Source organism: Octodon degus, unplaced genomic scaffold (genome assembly GCF_000260255.1).
Source record: "Octodon degus isolate 3935 unplaced genomic scaffold, OctDeg1.0 scaffold00107, whole genome shotgun sequence".
Taxonomy (NCBI): Eukaryota; Metazoa; Chordata; class Mammalia; order Rodentia; family Octodontidae; genus Octodon; species Octodon degus.
This window is the reverse complement of record NW_004524683.1, coordinates 2504466-2520193: the sequence shown is the minus strand read 5'-3', so window position 1 is coordinate 2520193 and position 15728 is coordinate 2504466. Positions and strand designations below refer to the sequence as shown.

Below are 15728 nucleotides of genomic sequence, written 5' to 3'. Positions count from 1 at the left end.
TGTTTGTAAGTAGGATATCATGTTTGCATCTTGTACAGCAATTAACCACTAGGAAGAATGTATACAATGTGTTAATTATTGAAACTGTCCTACCAGTTTGGTTTGAAACTGTCTCATTGCTATTTCTCAATAAATTTATGAAAAAAATAAATAACTAAAGCTAAATCTAGAGCATAAAAATTAAATTTCAACCAAGTTTTGGATCATGAGTAAAATAAGTTACTTCCCAAACAAAGTCTTTCCACTCTACTGATGGCTGTTGCTTATTTTATTTTATTCATCCAAAGGAGGTGATGTTGGACCAAAGTACAGAATATAATGATACACCAGAAATTACTCAAAGAACTGCCCTTCTACAATCTTCATTTTTATATTAGGTCTCTGAGATAAATAGCATCATTTATTTCAAGGGGAATTGGGTAAAATTTTAAAGGTAGCTCTTGCATATAATGATTCTTACGCTCAATCAAGGTCTGAGGGCCAGCGAGATAGCTCTGTGGACTAGGTATCTGCTTAGGCAAGCACAGAGATCAGGACCACATGCCATGCACTGGCCCTGCCTTCAGATGCAATAAGTTGCCAGTGGAGACTGGGTGTGGTGGCACATGCCTTTAATCTCAGTGCAGGGAAGGCTCAAAACAGGAGGATCACTACAAGTCCGAGCTGCATAATAAGACCCTGTACCAAATGTGTTTAAAGGAAAAAAAAAAAAGTTTGATTAATTAGAGTAAAAAGATATTCTGGGATGGGAAAGTCCATCCAGGTATGGCAAACCTTTTAAGAGCTTTCAGTGATAACCAACAGCCAGATGGAGCACACGTGAACAGGTTTGCCACTAATGAACTGCAATGGTTCAAAAGGCTGATCATAATAACAATTATATTATCTTAATTCATTATTTGGAAAGATAATTTTAAAAGTTAATGTCTTGGCATTTCAGTACTGCAAAAATACTTTTAAAATTATTTTAATTTTCAAGGAAAGTTAAGGCTTTTAAAATTCATTGTTTAAAAATACTAATGCCGGGGCTGGTAAGATGGCTCAGTGGTCTAAAGCACCTACTTAGAACAAGCTTAGCAAAGCACAGGGACCGCGGTTCAAACCCCTAGCACCACATGCCAGCCAGCCCCGCCCCCTGGTGGGCTGAGCTGGCCACACACACACACACACAAATAAATAAATAAAAAATAAAATAATAAAAATAAAAAAATAAAATAAAAATAAAAATACTAATGCCTTCTCCCTGGTATAAGAATCTAAGAGACAGGGGCCGGGGAGATGGCTCAGTGGAATAAGCGCTTCCCTGGCAAGCACAAGGACCTGAGTTCAATCCCTGGTTCCACAAAAAAAAAAAAAAAAAAGAATCTAAGAGAGTAAATAAAATCCAAAAGGAACAATAGATACTTTGAAAAAAAAAAAGGGAAAGAAATGGAAGGAACAACCAGGATGAGGGAAGGGAGGAAAAAAAAAAAGGGCAAAAATATATATGTACATACACAGGATAGCTTGGATAATTGTACTGCTGATTTCTACGGGTCTATTGAAAGGAACAGTTAACGTTTAATTTTTTTATCCTTTTTGACCCATTGACAACATGCAATATAAAAACCATTACTAAGTTTGATCCTTGGTATTTAAAAAAAAAAACAAACCATTATTGAATTTCTATCATCTTGTTTAGTGAAATTCTGTATTACTTCTATTTTTGTAACAATATTTTTATTCTTTTAAAAACTTAGGGGCTGGGGAGACAGCTCAGTAGAGTAAGTGCTTGCCTGGCAAGCACAAGGGCCTTAGTTCAATCCCCAGTTCCATAAAAAATAAAAACTTAAAACTAAAAAGTAAAAATAATTTTTTTAAAAAAACAAGTGAAAGTGAAAAATTAATGCTTGTACATAAGGACAAGTCATATGGTTTATTGTTTTAATTATGCTATTCATAGTGTAGTAATTTTAATTTAGGAAAATAGTACAGAGCTGAACTAAATGATGCAACACAGTCCCACCTACTTGGTCGACTGAGTCAGGAGGCCGGCTGGTGCCCAGGAACACTAACCTTTGGCCTTTCCTAGGAAAGAGACCTACTTCTTAAAATACAAGTTAAGCCTAGAAAGGGTTGGCAGCCAGGGGGAAAAAAACAAACAAACAAAAAACGAACCATGGCGGCAGCCCCATGAAAAGCCCAGGGTTATTGCAAATTACAAATATGGCATGGATTTTTACTCTGTAAGTGATCTCTCTCACACAGCAGGCTAGAGCTGGAGAAGAAATCCACTGCCGTGCCCACGGTATCTGAGAGTGATTAATGCATTCACGGGGTCATAATTGGTGTCTTCTGCTGGGCAGCTCTGAACTACTACTGATGGGACATGCATGACTGTTCCATTGGGCAGCATGAGGCAGTCACAGATTTACCACACATGGTTCAAGCCAGCAGGAACATGTTTAATCAGGACACATTCTGAGAAGGGCTTCTTTAAGTCTGAGCTACTCTGGGAATCAGAAGCCAGAGAACAAGTCTACACTGCAGGGTTTCTGAGATCACCCTACCACAGTGACTAGGGCCACAAGAGACATTGTGGAGAGGTGTGACCCTAGGCACAGATTCTCTGAGAAGTTTGGGAAGCAGATGTGAGCTGGAAAGGACATGTTGGTCCCAACCTCTGGGGTGGGAGGTCAGGTTGGTCATGTGGTTTCTGGAGGGGGCTGAGTTTGAAAGTACTGGCATTAAGTCCAGAAGATTGCTCTGTCCTGCTGCACAGAGCTCAGTGGTCTGCTTGCTTGCCCTATCTGTCAATATGCCTCAGGACTGTTGTAAGAGCCTGGAGTATCTATATATCTACATATCTATATCTAAAGGCTAGAGAAAGCAGTGACCTGGGGCACACAGAGATTCAAGAACATTGGGAGTGGGTGGAGTGAACACAGCCCAAAGGTAAACAACACACCCCGGCCTCACTCCACCCACCAAGAAAGGTCAGGAAGGCTCAGCATTAACACACCAAAAAATGTGGAAACAAAAGAGAACTTAGTACACTATCCCTCCCCCATACCTGGGACATTTCAATACTGCAAGCCCTAGGGAAAAAAAAAAAACATGGAGGAAATATTTTTTACTCATTTCTCTTTTCCTTTGTTGTTTTTTGGGTGGTTTTTTTCGTTGTTGTTGTTTTAATCTTATTTTTGTTCTTTTCCATTACTTTTATCTGATTTTATTTTATTCTTTAATTGGATCTTTCATCTAACTTTTCTCTCATGTACCTTATATTTACTTTCAAAGTTTACTTCTTTCATTTTTCCCTTGTCATTTCTTCCGCTTTTTTTTTTTTTTTTTGCAGAACCGGGGATTGAACTCAGGCCCTTGCACTTGCCAGGGAAGCGCTTATTCCACTGAGCCATCTCCCCGGCCCCATTTCTTCTGCTTTTATGAGTACTCCTATTAACCTTTCTTCATTTTTAGATATTCAGTTCACTACGTCACTGAATTCTTTTCTGTTGTTAATGTTACTATATAGTTGTTGAAATTAGAGATTCACTATACATCAACACTTGGTTTTTCTCTTTGTCTATATTGGTGATAGCTTTATTCCTGTTGCTAAGGGAGCTTTGTAGTAGTTTTATTGGTTCTTAAAGTATACCAACATCCAGTTTGTCTCTGCCTTTATAACTGTTGCTGATTTCTTTGCTATTATCAGTAGTGACAGAGGTATTACTATTATAGTAATTGGTTACTTGCTTTGGCAGCACATGAAGAACTAGGTGTTGAGCCAATTACATTGCTCCCTTTCTTCCCCAAACTAAGAAAGATATAGAATCTTGAGACAGGCAAAGACCATGCCCAGAGCAACTGGAAGGTGGGCCCAGAGGGCTCTCCAGATCAGAAAGCCTCCTCACTCACATGTAAGCAACTGATCAAATAATGGGGGTAGGGGATGAATGGCTCAGAGACCTAAACTGAACTCAGACTGCAACACAAATGAGAATGTGAGGTCTCTTTGATTTTCTGTTCTTAAAACTGTGTGTAGTATTATTTTGGTTTTCAAGTTTTTTGCTGTTGTTTTTCCTCTTCCTTTTTTCTTATCCCTGTATCTTCCCTCTCTTGGGTGCTTCCTTTCATCTAGTAAATACAAAGGAGGAGTCTGTTCATGTGTAAAGGGGAATAAGAACCAGTACTTTAACTTAAATAGTTCTTTTCATGGGAAAGTGAAAATAATCGTCACCAAAACTGTACAGGTGATCCAAACATAAGCTAATTACCAACACAGTACCTGGTTCTGATACCTCACAGCTTTCCCCATTCCCTAACTACAATTTCCTACCTTGGCATCATCCCTTCTTCCTTTCCCACTCTCGAATCTCTCAATGTTAGCCCTTTTCTCCAGCACTAAAAATAATTTTAACAGACTCAGATCTCCTGTTTCCCATCTACTGATATTTTTCTTCTCTCATTCTCTTCTTACTAACTTCTTTTTCTCTTCCTTCTTCCATCCACCATCTCCCTACATTCCAGAAACCTATTAAAAGTACAGTCTGTATGTGGCACTGATAGAAGGGTGAAATGGTAATTACTGTTTTTAATGTACATAATATATGACTGACCTGTTCCTGATGACATAACCAGTAAGGAATCTCTCCCTGCAACAGAGCAACCAGGTCTGATCCTATTAAACTGAGTAGGTTGAGGTAAATACCACAACGCAAAGATCCGATCACTGAAAAGCAGACACTAAAGAAATCGCCATACAAGCAAAAAGTCCATTCTATTCAATACTCAACCCTCAACACACAAAAAGGAGGAGGAGGGGGAGGAGGAGGAAGAAAGAAAAAAAAAGAGAAAAAGAAAAAGAACTAAATCAAAAGATAAAAGAGATTGGAAGACTGGATCAAAACCCAAGTCCAATCCTCCATACAGGAAGCACATTTAATCAAAAAGAAATTCACAGATTACAATCAAAGGATGGTAAACAGTATTTCAAGCAACAAGAGCCTCAAAGCAAGTCAGAATAGCTATTCTATATTCAGACAAAGCAGACTTTAACTGATTAGAAGAGGCAAAGAAGGTCACTACATATTGGTTAAGGAACAATTCAACAGGAACAGATAACAATTTTAAGTATATATACACCAAATACTGGCACACCCAATTTCATAAAACAGATAGTACTGAACACAAAAAGATCAGATAAACATCAATACAACTATAATGGTGAACCTCAATACCCTTCTATCACAAATAAATCAACTAGACAAAACCACATCTTCAAACACATGAACTTAATAGAATCTGTAGAGTATTTCACCCAACAACAGAACACACATTCTTCCAGTAGCACACAGAACTTTCTCCAAAATACACTACATACTAGTCCATAGCATCTTTAATAAACACGAAGGAACTGAAATCATCCCATGTGTATTATCAGATCAAAGAATAACTAAACATAAAATCAATGGCAAAAACCATAGAAATAATACATAACAAATGAGGATTAAACAATATACTCTTTTTTTTTTTTTTTTTTTTTTTGTATTTAGTACAGGGCCTACAGTCTCACTACACAGATAAGACTTACAGGGATCCTCCTGTTTACAGCTTCTCAAGTGCTGGGATTATAGGCCCATGCCACCAGGCCCAGTCTTAATTGCTGTCTCAGTGCACCTGGGGGGTGAGGAGGGTAGCAAGGCACACAAACAATACACTCTTGAATGATCAATGGGTCACAAATCAAGGAAAAAATTAGTTGCTAGAATTAAGCAAAAATATCAGTACCACATACCACAAAGATACAATAAAAGTCCTAAGAGGGAAGTTTATAGCTGTAAATATCGACATCAGAAACACAGAGTAAGCCCATATTTAAAAAACAAAACAAAACAATGATGAATCTAAAGGTCCTAGAAAATAAAGACTAGACTGAGCGTGTTGGCACACGCCTGTAATCCCAGCGCTTGGGAGGCTGGCAGATCACTAAACAGGCAGATCACTATGGCTGGATCTAGTAGTGAGACCCTGAACACCCTGTAGACCCTTTCCTAAAATACAGGGGAAAAAAAAAGAAAGAAAGAAAAGACAAGAACCAAATCAATGCAATTAGAAATAGAAATGATAAACTCTTGCCTAAAAAGGTGGCATATGCCTACAATCCCAGCTACTTAGGAGGCTGAGGCAGAAAAATTTTCTAGTTGGAGGCCAGCAAGATCTCTGTTTCAAAGCAAACACACAAATTTAAAGAGCTGGTAGATCAGTGGTAGAGCATCCACATGTTTGATCTGAAGTATCACAAAAAGTAAAAGAAAAAGACAATTCCTTAGCAAAATAAAAACACTGACAATCTGTACAAACTAATTTCCAAATAAGAGAGCAAAAAGGGAAGAGAGGTATAAGGGAAGGTAATAGGGTATAATCAAAATATATGCACGTATGAATATGACGCAATGAAGTACAGCATTTTGTAAAGTTAATATGAACTAAAAATATGAATTAAAGTGAAAGAGGGACTACAGCTTTATCATAAATGGCCAGGTAGGGTGGCTCACACCTATAATCCCAACACTCCTGTGTGAGGCAAGAAGATCACCTTGAGTTTAAGGTCAACCTGGGCTATATAGTTAAGTTCAAGATCAGCCTGAACTACATAGCAAGACTCTGCTCAAAAAGCAAAAAAAAAAAAAATATCATGAATGAGTTCACAACAGAGTTTTACCTAATCTTTAAGGAAAATATTAATAGATTAATTGCAATTTACTAAGAAAACACAGCTTCAGATGGTCTTTCACATGATCAGATGTCAAAATTTGTCTGCCTTCTTGAGATGAAACAGAAATATTATTCATGCTTCCTTTCAATGAAAAATATGTGAAAACTGAGGGATACATCTGAGGCAACAGTATTCCACAACAAAGTCAGTACCAAGGTATCTCATCAAGTAGAGGTACAAAAGACCCACCATCTTTATACAACATTAACCAAAGCATATATTCCTATGTACCTGAAAGTTAAATGAAGCAAGGATGGAAAGCTAAGAATGCTGATGTATGCCTATAATCCCAGCACTCAGAAAGCTGAGGCAGGACTAGGCTACATAAGCGAGTATAAGTCCAGCCTCACAAAAAACAAACAAACAAAAAAAAACCAAGAATACCAAAACATACATTTTCTGTTATTCATTTATTTTAAAATGTTTGCTAAAAACCTCCAAATTCTACAAAAAGTGTTCATACCAACGAACTGATCTAGTATTCCTTCAAAGATGAATTAAAAGGGGAAATTTTCACATGACAAAACCACTGAAATACTTCAGATTGAAAGAACATTACAGGTTACTTACAACTGCAAATTCATCTCTGTCAAGCATTCCATCATGGTCAATATCACTCAACTCCCAAACCTTAAAAAGAGAAGTGAGAAATCATTTCCTGTGCTTCTTTCTTGGGGGCAGGGAAAAAAAGTATACTGGTGAGATACAAAAATAAAAATAAGTGTCTAGTCATTAAATACCTTAAAAGGACTTTAGGCTTTATCTGTTTTTTTTGTGTGTGTGTGTGTGTGTGTGTGCATTTTTTTAAGGAAGGATCTACAGTATGTTCAGGGTCTCACTACTAGATCAGACTGTGATCCGCCTGTTTAAAGCCTCCCAAGAGCTGGGATTACAGGTGTGTACCACCACACCCAGTCTCAACTGCCGTCTCAGCACATTGCCCCAGATCAAACCCCCATCCCTGTGCCTGCTTGCAGGCCTGGGCTTTACCTTAACTATGTATCATGGGAAACTACTAAAAGGTTAATCTTAATAAAATGACAAAATTATTTATAGTTTAGAAACATCATACCACACTGCAGAGAAATAGTAAGACACAATACTAGAAAATGCCTTTTAAATCAGTATTAAGCACTTAATCTATACTATATTTGTCCAAGAGAGGTAGTATTAATGGTAGTTATCATTACCCTCATCATCACAGCAACTAGCATCCAAGGTCATGTAATAAGCACTATACTAAGTATATCATACAGATTACTACATTCAATCCTTACAACCCTATAAACTGGAAACTGTGCCTGTTTTGAAGTGTAGGAAGTGCCAGGGGTGTAGCTTAACAGCATGGCACTGCCTGGTGAGCATGAGGTCCTGAGTTCAATTCCCAGTTCAAAGAAATAAATAAAGTATAGAAAACTACGACATAGTATGAGTTGCATCATATAACTAAGAAGTAGTACAGCCAGGACTTGATTCCATGTGCTCTGATTTGGCAGGGAGTTAAGAGGGCTGGTGGACACAGAGGATAGATAAGATCTGAAAGAGCAGAGAGGAACCACCTTTGAAACAGTACAACAGTGGCAGGCAGAAGGGAGACAACCAGTGGAAGTTAGTAATCATGAATTTAAGATGACATCATTTTTACTAGGCATTCCCAGTAATTTATATGCATTCAAGGAGAAGGCACATAATTAAATTTAGCAAACTGGGTTTTTCAGAGGGCTATGGGGTGACTCAATGGTAGAAATTATATATCTTATGCAAAAGATCCAGCAGCAGCAGCAGCAGCAGCAGCACCACCACCACCACCACCAAAAAATAAATAAACTAAAGAAATAAATAAAAAGAAGGTTAAAAATTATTCTTATTAAGTTGAAAGACTTCTTAATGACGTTAAAAAATAAAAATTTTGCAAGCAAGCAGGAAAAAGAACTAAAAAGATGGGAAATTCAAATTAGACAGTAGAATTTATGACTTTATCGGGCAAAAGGAATGGAAGATAAATGTGCTAAAGGGAGCTAACGATAAAGATACAGAAATAGGGACCAAAAAGTCCCAAGTTAGAAGGATCAAAGTAATGTCAACAGATAGGGGAAGGGCTAAGGATGTGGCTCACTGGTATAGTGTTTGCCTAGCATATACAAAGCTCTAGGTTCAATCCACAGAACTTGCCCCCTCCAACAAAAGATAAGAGTTTTAATTTTACAAAATATAGTTACATAGATAGGTAATGGCAGTGGATGTATAACAGTATGAATGTAATTAACACAAGTGAACCCTACATTTTCTAAAAAGATAGGAAAAGTAAAAGTAAACAAGTCTGAGATTTAAAGGTCTTGGTGAAGCTAAGGAATTGGGATGACTTTCCAGCATCTAGGAAAAAGACCCACAAAGATGAGAAATTCAACTTAGCAGAATTTATGATTTCAGAAATGAAATTATTCTTTACAAAAGAATATTACGATGCATGCAGTAAGGTAGCAGATATAAAATTCTGGTGGTTTCTAAAAATTATCAGCAGCCTGGCAAGAGCAAGGTCCTGAGTTCAATCCCTGGTGCCACAAAAAAAAATTAAATAAATAAGACACTCCCCCCCCACCAAGAAAAAATTATGCTGTGCCTAAACTAAAAATCATCAGCAATTGGACTGGGCATGGTGGCACATGCCTGTAATCCCAGCACCTAGAAGACTAAGGCAAGAGTATTCCTGAGAATTTGAGGTCAGCATGGGCTACAAAGTGAGCAAGGCCAGCCTGAACTACACAGCACGACCCTGTCTCAAAAAGAGAAAAGAAAGAAAGAAACACAAAGAAAGAAAGAAAGAAAGAAAGAAAGAAAGAAAGAAAGAAAGAAAGAAAGAAAGAAAAGATCGATCGATCAAGCAACTGAGAGGTCACAGTGAATAACACAAGGAAATAAGGACCTGCTTTAGGGAGGGCTAACATATATAACTAACTTCAAGCACACTTAGTGTACAGGGAGAGAATAACAAAAAACAATGATTTTATGTATTAAGAACACAGTAAATTATGCAATAACAATTTTAAAACACGATCTATATATTTTACAATGAACTATTTAAGTGCCCCTTGCAGATACAAAACTAAAATACATAAAAATTACAATAAAAACTTAGTATCTTACTCTTCCAAGGATTTCCACAGGTAACTTAGAGTTGAGCAACACTGGTTTCACTTGATCACCAGATAGAAATCCATTCACTGGGCTTAAGCTGTCAAAAATTGCATCATATTTGGCCTTATCTTCAGACTACAATATAAAAAAAGGTAAATGACAATTTTAATAATGACAAAATAATGTAACTGCAGTTTAAAAAATCAAATCTTCAAAGACTAGAGAACATGCAAACTAACAATCAAAACATTTCATTTTAATCAAAACAGGCGTACATAATAATTTTAAAGTGATTCTACTCTTGAGTCCAGTGTTCCTATTACCTTTGTATAGGAATACTGTTTTTCTATAGTTAGGCTAGAATCAAAAAGATTTCAGACAGGACTTTGAAAAACATTTAGTCTCCTTTCTCACTTAGACTAACAATAAAATATATCTTCTATAAGACAGTGTAGTGACATTCTATGACTCTCAACTTGGTAGTAGTTTCAAATTCAAGAAATGTATTTTTAAAAATTAAGTATCAATGCTCTAGAAATAAACACCAAGACTCCTCCAATTTGCCAAAAACACAATTTCTTTTTCTTGTCAATAACAAGACATCTTCAAAAATCTTGAAAGTTTCTTACCATAGCATGAAAAACTACTGTTTATTATCTGCCCACTCAAAGCCTAATTCCTCACCTTTTGTCAAAATGCGACTAACAATCTAAAGATTCCTCAGAGTTCCCTAACCGGGCAGGTTTGGCAGCATACACATGTAATCCAGCAGTCTGGAGGCTGAGGGAGGAGGATCACAGTGACCTTGAGGCCAGCCTAAACTACATACACAGCGAGACCCTCTCTCAAAAAAACAAAAACAAACCCACCCTAACTGTGCTAATATAGATTGCAATACATTTCAGAAGTAGGGGGAGAGGATATGTGTAGTAAAGAAGCAAAGAAGAGTAAGAAATGAGTAATTACAGAAGTTTACTTACTTTTACAGCCCATGGGAGCTCAGCTGCAGGTCCACTGGTTAGCAAAGGATTACTGGTATCATGCTAAAAATAAAAATAAGTTGTTGAAATCCCACTACCACTAATCAATAAAGAAAAAAAGTTTCTGGACTTAATTGTATTCATACAAAATATAGTATTCTCAATGTATTCAGAATACTATTTTTTACATTAACTAGACCATCTTTTTCCACTAAAACAAAAACAATTTCATTTAGCCACATAAATCACTGTGGAACATTAAAATATATGTCAGTATTACATAAGAAATCTTGGGCTGGAGAGATGGCTCGGTGGTCTAAAGCACCTACTTGGAACAAGCTTGGCAAAGCACAGGGACCGCGGTTCAATCCCCCAGCACCACATGCCAGTCAGTCTCGCCCCCAGGTGGGCTGAACTGGCCACACACACACACACACACACACAATAAATAAATGTAAAAAAAAAAAAAAAATTTAAAAAAAAAATCTTACTACAATTAACATAAGATAAATTAACAAAAACATTGATTCACTGGGTGCTGAGTTTGTTTGTCTGTTGGTTTGTTTTGAGACAAGGTCTCACTACATGGGCCATGCTGGCCTTGAACCTGCTATATAGCTCTGGCTGGACTCAAACCTGTTATCTTCTTGCCTTGGCCTTCTGAGCACTGGAATTATGGGTATGCACCACTACACGCAGTGACAAAAACATTTAGTCCTATTAACTGATGCTTTTTCCCCAATGTTGTTTAAGAAAACGAGAGTAGGAAAACAGCCCAAACTACAAGTTATAAGTACATGCTGTCTATTAAGTAGGCCTAAATTATTACATTTATCTGATTGAAGTCACAGATGAATATTTTTGAAAATTCTTTTAATATTTACATAGCCTAGTGGTACAGCACTTATCTAGTATGTGCATGGTCCTGGGTTTGACTGTCAGCACAATAAACAAACAAAGAGAGCAAAATTAAGAGCTACTAAATTTCTGAGGAAGAGTGGGAAAAGGTGAACCAGCCCTATCAGATACAAGCATTTACTAAATAATAATTAGAACAATGTAGAACCAGTAAATGGATACACAGATTGATGGCTAGGAATGGAAAAATTCAGAAAGAAACCAAAATATGTATGAGAAACAACCCAAAAATACACAGGGACTATCATTAAACAGTCACAGAAAGGCAATGTAAATTCATTGTAAGTATTCAGCATCACTCCATAAAATCAAAAGAACAAATCATAATTACATACCAGCTTCACCACTCTGACAAGGATCTAAAAGTTTGACAGCAGAATGCTACCAAAAGTGAGGAGAAACAGGCATTTCAACAAATTGTCAGAAGAGATGTAAACCAGTACATCACAAGAAAAGCAACTTGATAATATGTATGAAAATTAAAAAGAGAAAAACACTGGAATAGCAATTCTACTTCTGGGGATATATTCACATACAAAAATGACATATATATGAGGCTGCTATTCATTACAGCTTTTTGTTTGTTTGGTTTTGGTTTTTTGAGACCAGATCTCACTATATAGCCCAGGCTGGCCTTCAACTCACAATAATCCTCTTGCTTCAGCATCCCAGTGCTGGGACAGGCATGTGCCATCATGCTCAGTTCCACTACAGAATTTTTTTTGTAATAAAAAATTAGGAGCAATCAAAGGCTATTGACAGAAAGTTGTGATAAATATAAACAAAGAAATACTATGTAGCCATTAAAAAGCAAAAGACTTTATGGCATGGTATATAAAGGTCTTTAAACCATATTGCTTGGGATTTTTTTGGAGATAGGGTCTCAATATATAGCTTGGGCTGGCCTTGAACTCACTATGTAGCTCAGGGTGGCCTCAAATTCACAGCAATCCTCCTGCCTTAGCTTCTCAAGTGCTAGGATTGGGGCCGGGAACATGGCTCAGTGGAATAGAGCGCTTTCCTGTCAAGCGCAAGGGCCTGAGTTCAATCCCCGGTTCTGCAACAACCAAAAAAAAAAAAAAAAAAAATCAAGTGATAGGATTACAGGACCATACTCAGCTTACTACATTATTTTTAGAAGGATTTTTTTTTGGGGGTGGGGGGGCTGGCTCAGGATGCCTTAAGGGCAGGTCTGGTAAGGCACGTGGATCTGGGGATCAAACCATAATATCCTGAGGCTGACTGCCTTCACTTAAGCAGGCACTTAAACAACTGAGCTAATGGGCAGGTCCCCATACATTATTTTTAAATGGTATAAAATCTGTGCACAGTATGCTATAATTTACAGAAAATGATTAAAATAATTTATCTTTCTTAATATTCACATATAACAACTGAAGGATACACAAGAAGTGAATGACAGTATTAGACACTAAGAAAACCATGTAGCCGAGTCATCATAGAGGTTAAAGGAAGAAATTTTAAAACACTGATTTCAAATTATGTGGCATCTGTTTTTAAAAAGTAAATACAATATACATCCAAAGCATTTCTTACAAATCTTGGTGGAGGAACAGCCAGGTTCAAGCTATTCAGTGAAACCTCCAGTCCACTCTGGGCACACGCCACAAGACGCAAAGCAACAAAAAATTCCTGAGAAAGAAAATATGACTGTTAAAAGCATCTTCTACCTATCTACCTACTTTCCTACCATACCTAATCTGAAATAACAAAAGTAATTCAGAATTACCCTAGGGTTTTTATGTAATAACAAGTAAGAACACATCTATCTGCTTCAAAACACATGTTTTAAAATTGAGTACAGGCACAAAAAGACATGTGAATCAGTGGGACAGGACAAAGGATACAGACACATCTAGTGTTCTGATCTTGGACAAAAGTGCCAAAACATGATGGATAGAAAATAGGCTCTCTAATAAATGGTGTTGGGCCATTGTTACCTTTTTATTATCTTGTTTGGAATTTTTTTTTCCCCTTTAAAATAAAAACAAAACCAAAAAAATGGTGTTGGGAGAACTGGCTGTCACATACAGAAGATTAAACCTAGACCCTCTCTCTTACTATGAGTTACTCCTACTATGAGTCAAACTAAAACTGGATCAAAGACTTGAACAATCTGCTGAACAATAAAATATTAAAACTCTTCAAGTCATAAGCATAGATAAAGACTTTTTTGCCTTTTTTTCTTTCTTTGGTCTTTTTGAGACAGGATCTTGCTATGCAGTTCAAGCTGGCCTTAAGCTCACTTTGTAGCCCACGCTGGCCTCAAACTTGCAAAGATCTTCCTGCCTCAGCCTCCTGAGTGCTGGGATTACAGGTGTACACCACCAAACCTGGCTTAGGAAAGACTTTTTAACAGAAGCCTAATTCTATAGGAAATAACATTAAGAACTGACAAATGGGATCATATCAAATTAAAAAGCTGCACAGTAAAGGAAACAACCAATAGAATACAGAGGGAAAAGACAAGCTGCGAAATGGGAAAAAATCTTTGCTGACTATTCCTTGGATAGAGGACTAACAACCAGAACCCATAAGGAATTTAAAAATGTTTAGACTACCTCAAATAAAGGACTGAATAAAAAAAAATGAGCAATTTAGCCAGGTGTGATAGTGCATGCCTGTAATCCCAGGACCAGGGTGGGTAGCGGGGCTGAGACAGGAGGATCACCATGATTTACAGGTGAGTTTAGGACTACATATGAGTTTAGGGACAACCTGAACTATGTGGTCAGACTTTGCCTCAAAAAATACAACAGTGGGCCGGGGAGATAGCTCAGTGGAGTAAGCGCTTCCCTGGCAAGCGCAAGGGCCTGAGTTCAATCCCCGGTTCCACAAAAAAAAAAAAAAAAAAAAAAAAAAAAAAAAAAAACAGAATAGGACCAGCCAGATAGCTCAGTGGATTAAAGCGCCTCCTTAGGCAGACGCATGGACTGGGGTTCATATTGGCTGAGATGTGGTAATACGGGCTTGTAATCCCAGCTCTTGGTAGGCTGAAAACAGGAGGATCACTAGAGTCCAATCTGTGTAGTGATACCCTGTAGACACTGTACTAAATACATTAAAATAAAAACGTGGGGGGGGGGTTTAGAGAGAAAATAAGCAACTGAAATGAATAGATACTTCTCAGAAGTACCAGTAAATAAATGACCAGTAAATACATGATAAGAGATTCACCACTGCTGGCCATTAGAGAAATGCAAATTAAAACAACACTAAGATTCCACTTTACCCCAGAAAGAATGGTTATCATCAAGAAACAAAAATAATAAATGCTAGCAAGAATGTGGGCAAAAGGAACCTTTCTACATTGCTGGTAGGAATGTACAATAGTACAACCACTATGCAAATCAGTAGAAGATTCCTCAAAAAACTAAAAATAGAAATCCTATTCAACTTCTCATTCACCTTCTAGGTATCTTCCCAAAAAGAGTTAAAGACATCATATTATAGTGATGCATGCATAGCCGTGTATACAGCAGTGCAATTCATAATACCTCAATCTTGGAAGCAAACTGTGCATCCACCACAGATAAATAAAGACAATGTGGTATTTATACACAGTGGACAACAGAACCCGATTTCCCAGACAAACTTAGTTCTGCTACATCTCCAATGTACTGAATTGCCTCTTCTACTCACAGGCTCCAATGAGGACTACAATCCAGTTCTGAAATCTGAATTCAGAAAACTGGACCTAATTTTTCCCATTCCTTTTCTAGATTTGATCATGTATTAGCCACAACTATTAAAGGTAATTAGCTTTAGGTAACAGTGCTAAACAAAAGTATCAAGATTTAAAAGAATCCAGTACCATAAGAAAACTGTAAAAGTTACAGATGATTATTGAAAGGGGCCTTACAACATTCAGGCCAGAGTTTTTCTGGTCTAAAGTTTACTTCTGGATATATATATAT

The 15728-nt window shown here is 37.2% G+C and overlaps 1 protein-coding gene across 3 annotated transcripts in view; it reads right to left on the bottom strand.

The window, feature by feature from the left end:
• Positions 1-15728, bottom strand: part of Eps15 (epidermal growth factor receptor pathway substrate 15) — a 187753-nt gene that overhangs the window by 113954 nt on the left and 58071 nt on the right. For all 3 annotated transcript variants that reach the window (XM_004639135.2, XM_023724226.1, XM_023724227.1), the window contains exons 5-8: positions 13348-13443; positions 10873-10935; positions 9902-10027; positions 7328-7387 (exon numbers count right to left, since the gene is read on the bottom strand). In XM_004639135.2, coding sequence (XP_004639192.2) covers positions 7328-7387; positions 9902-10027; positions 10873-10935; positions 13348-13443 — 345 coding nt within the window. The remainder of the gene's footprint in view (positions 1-7327; positions 7388-9901; positions 10028-10872; positions 10936-13347; positions 13444-15728) is intronic.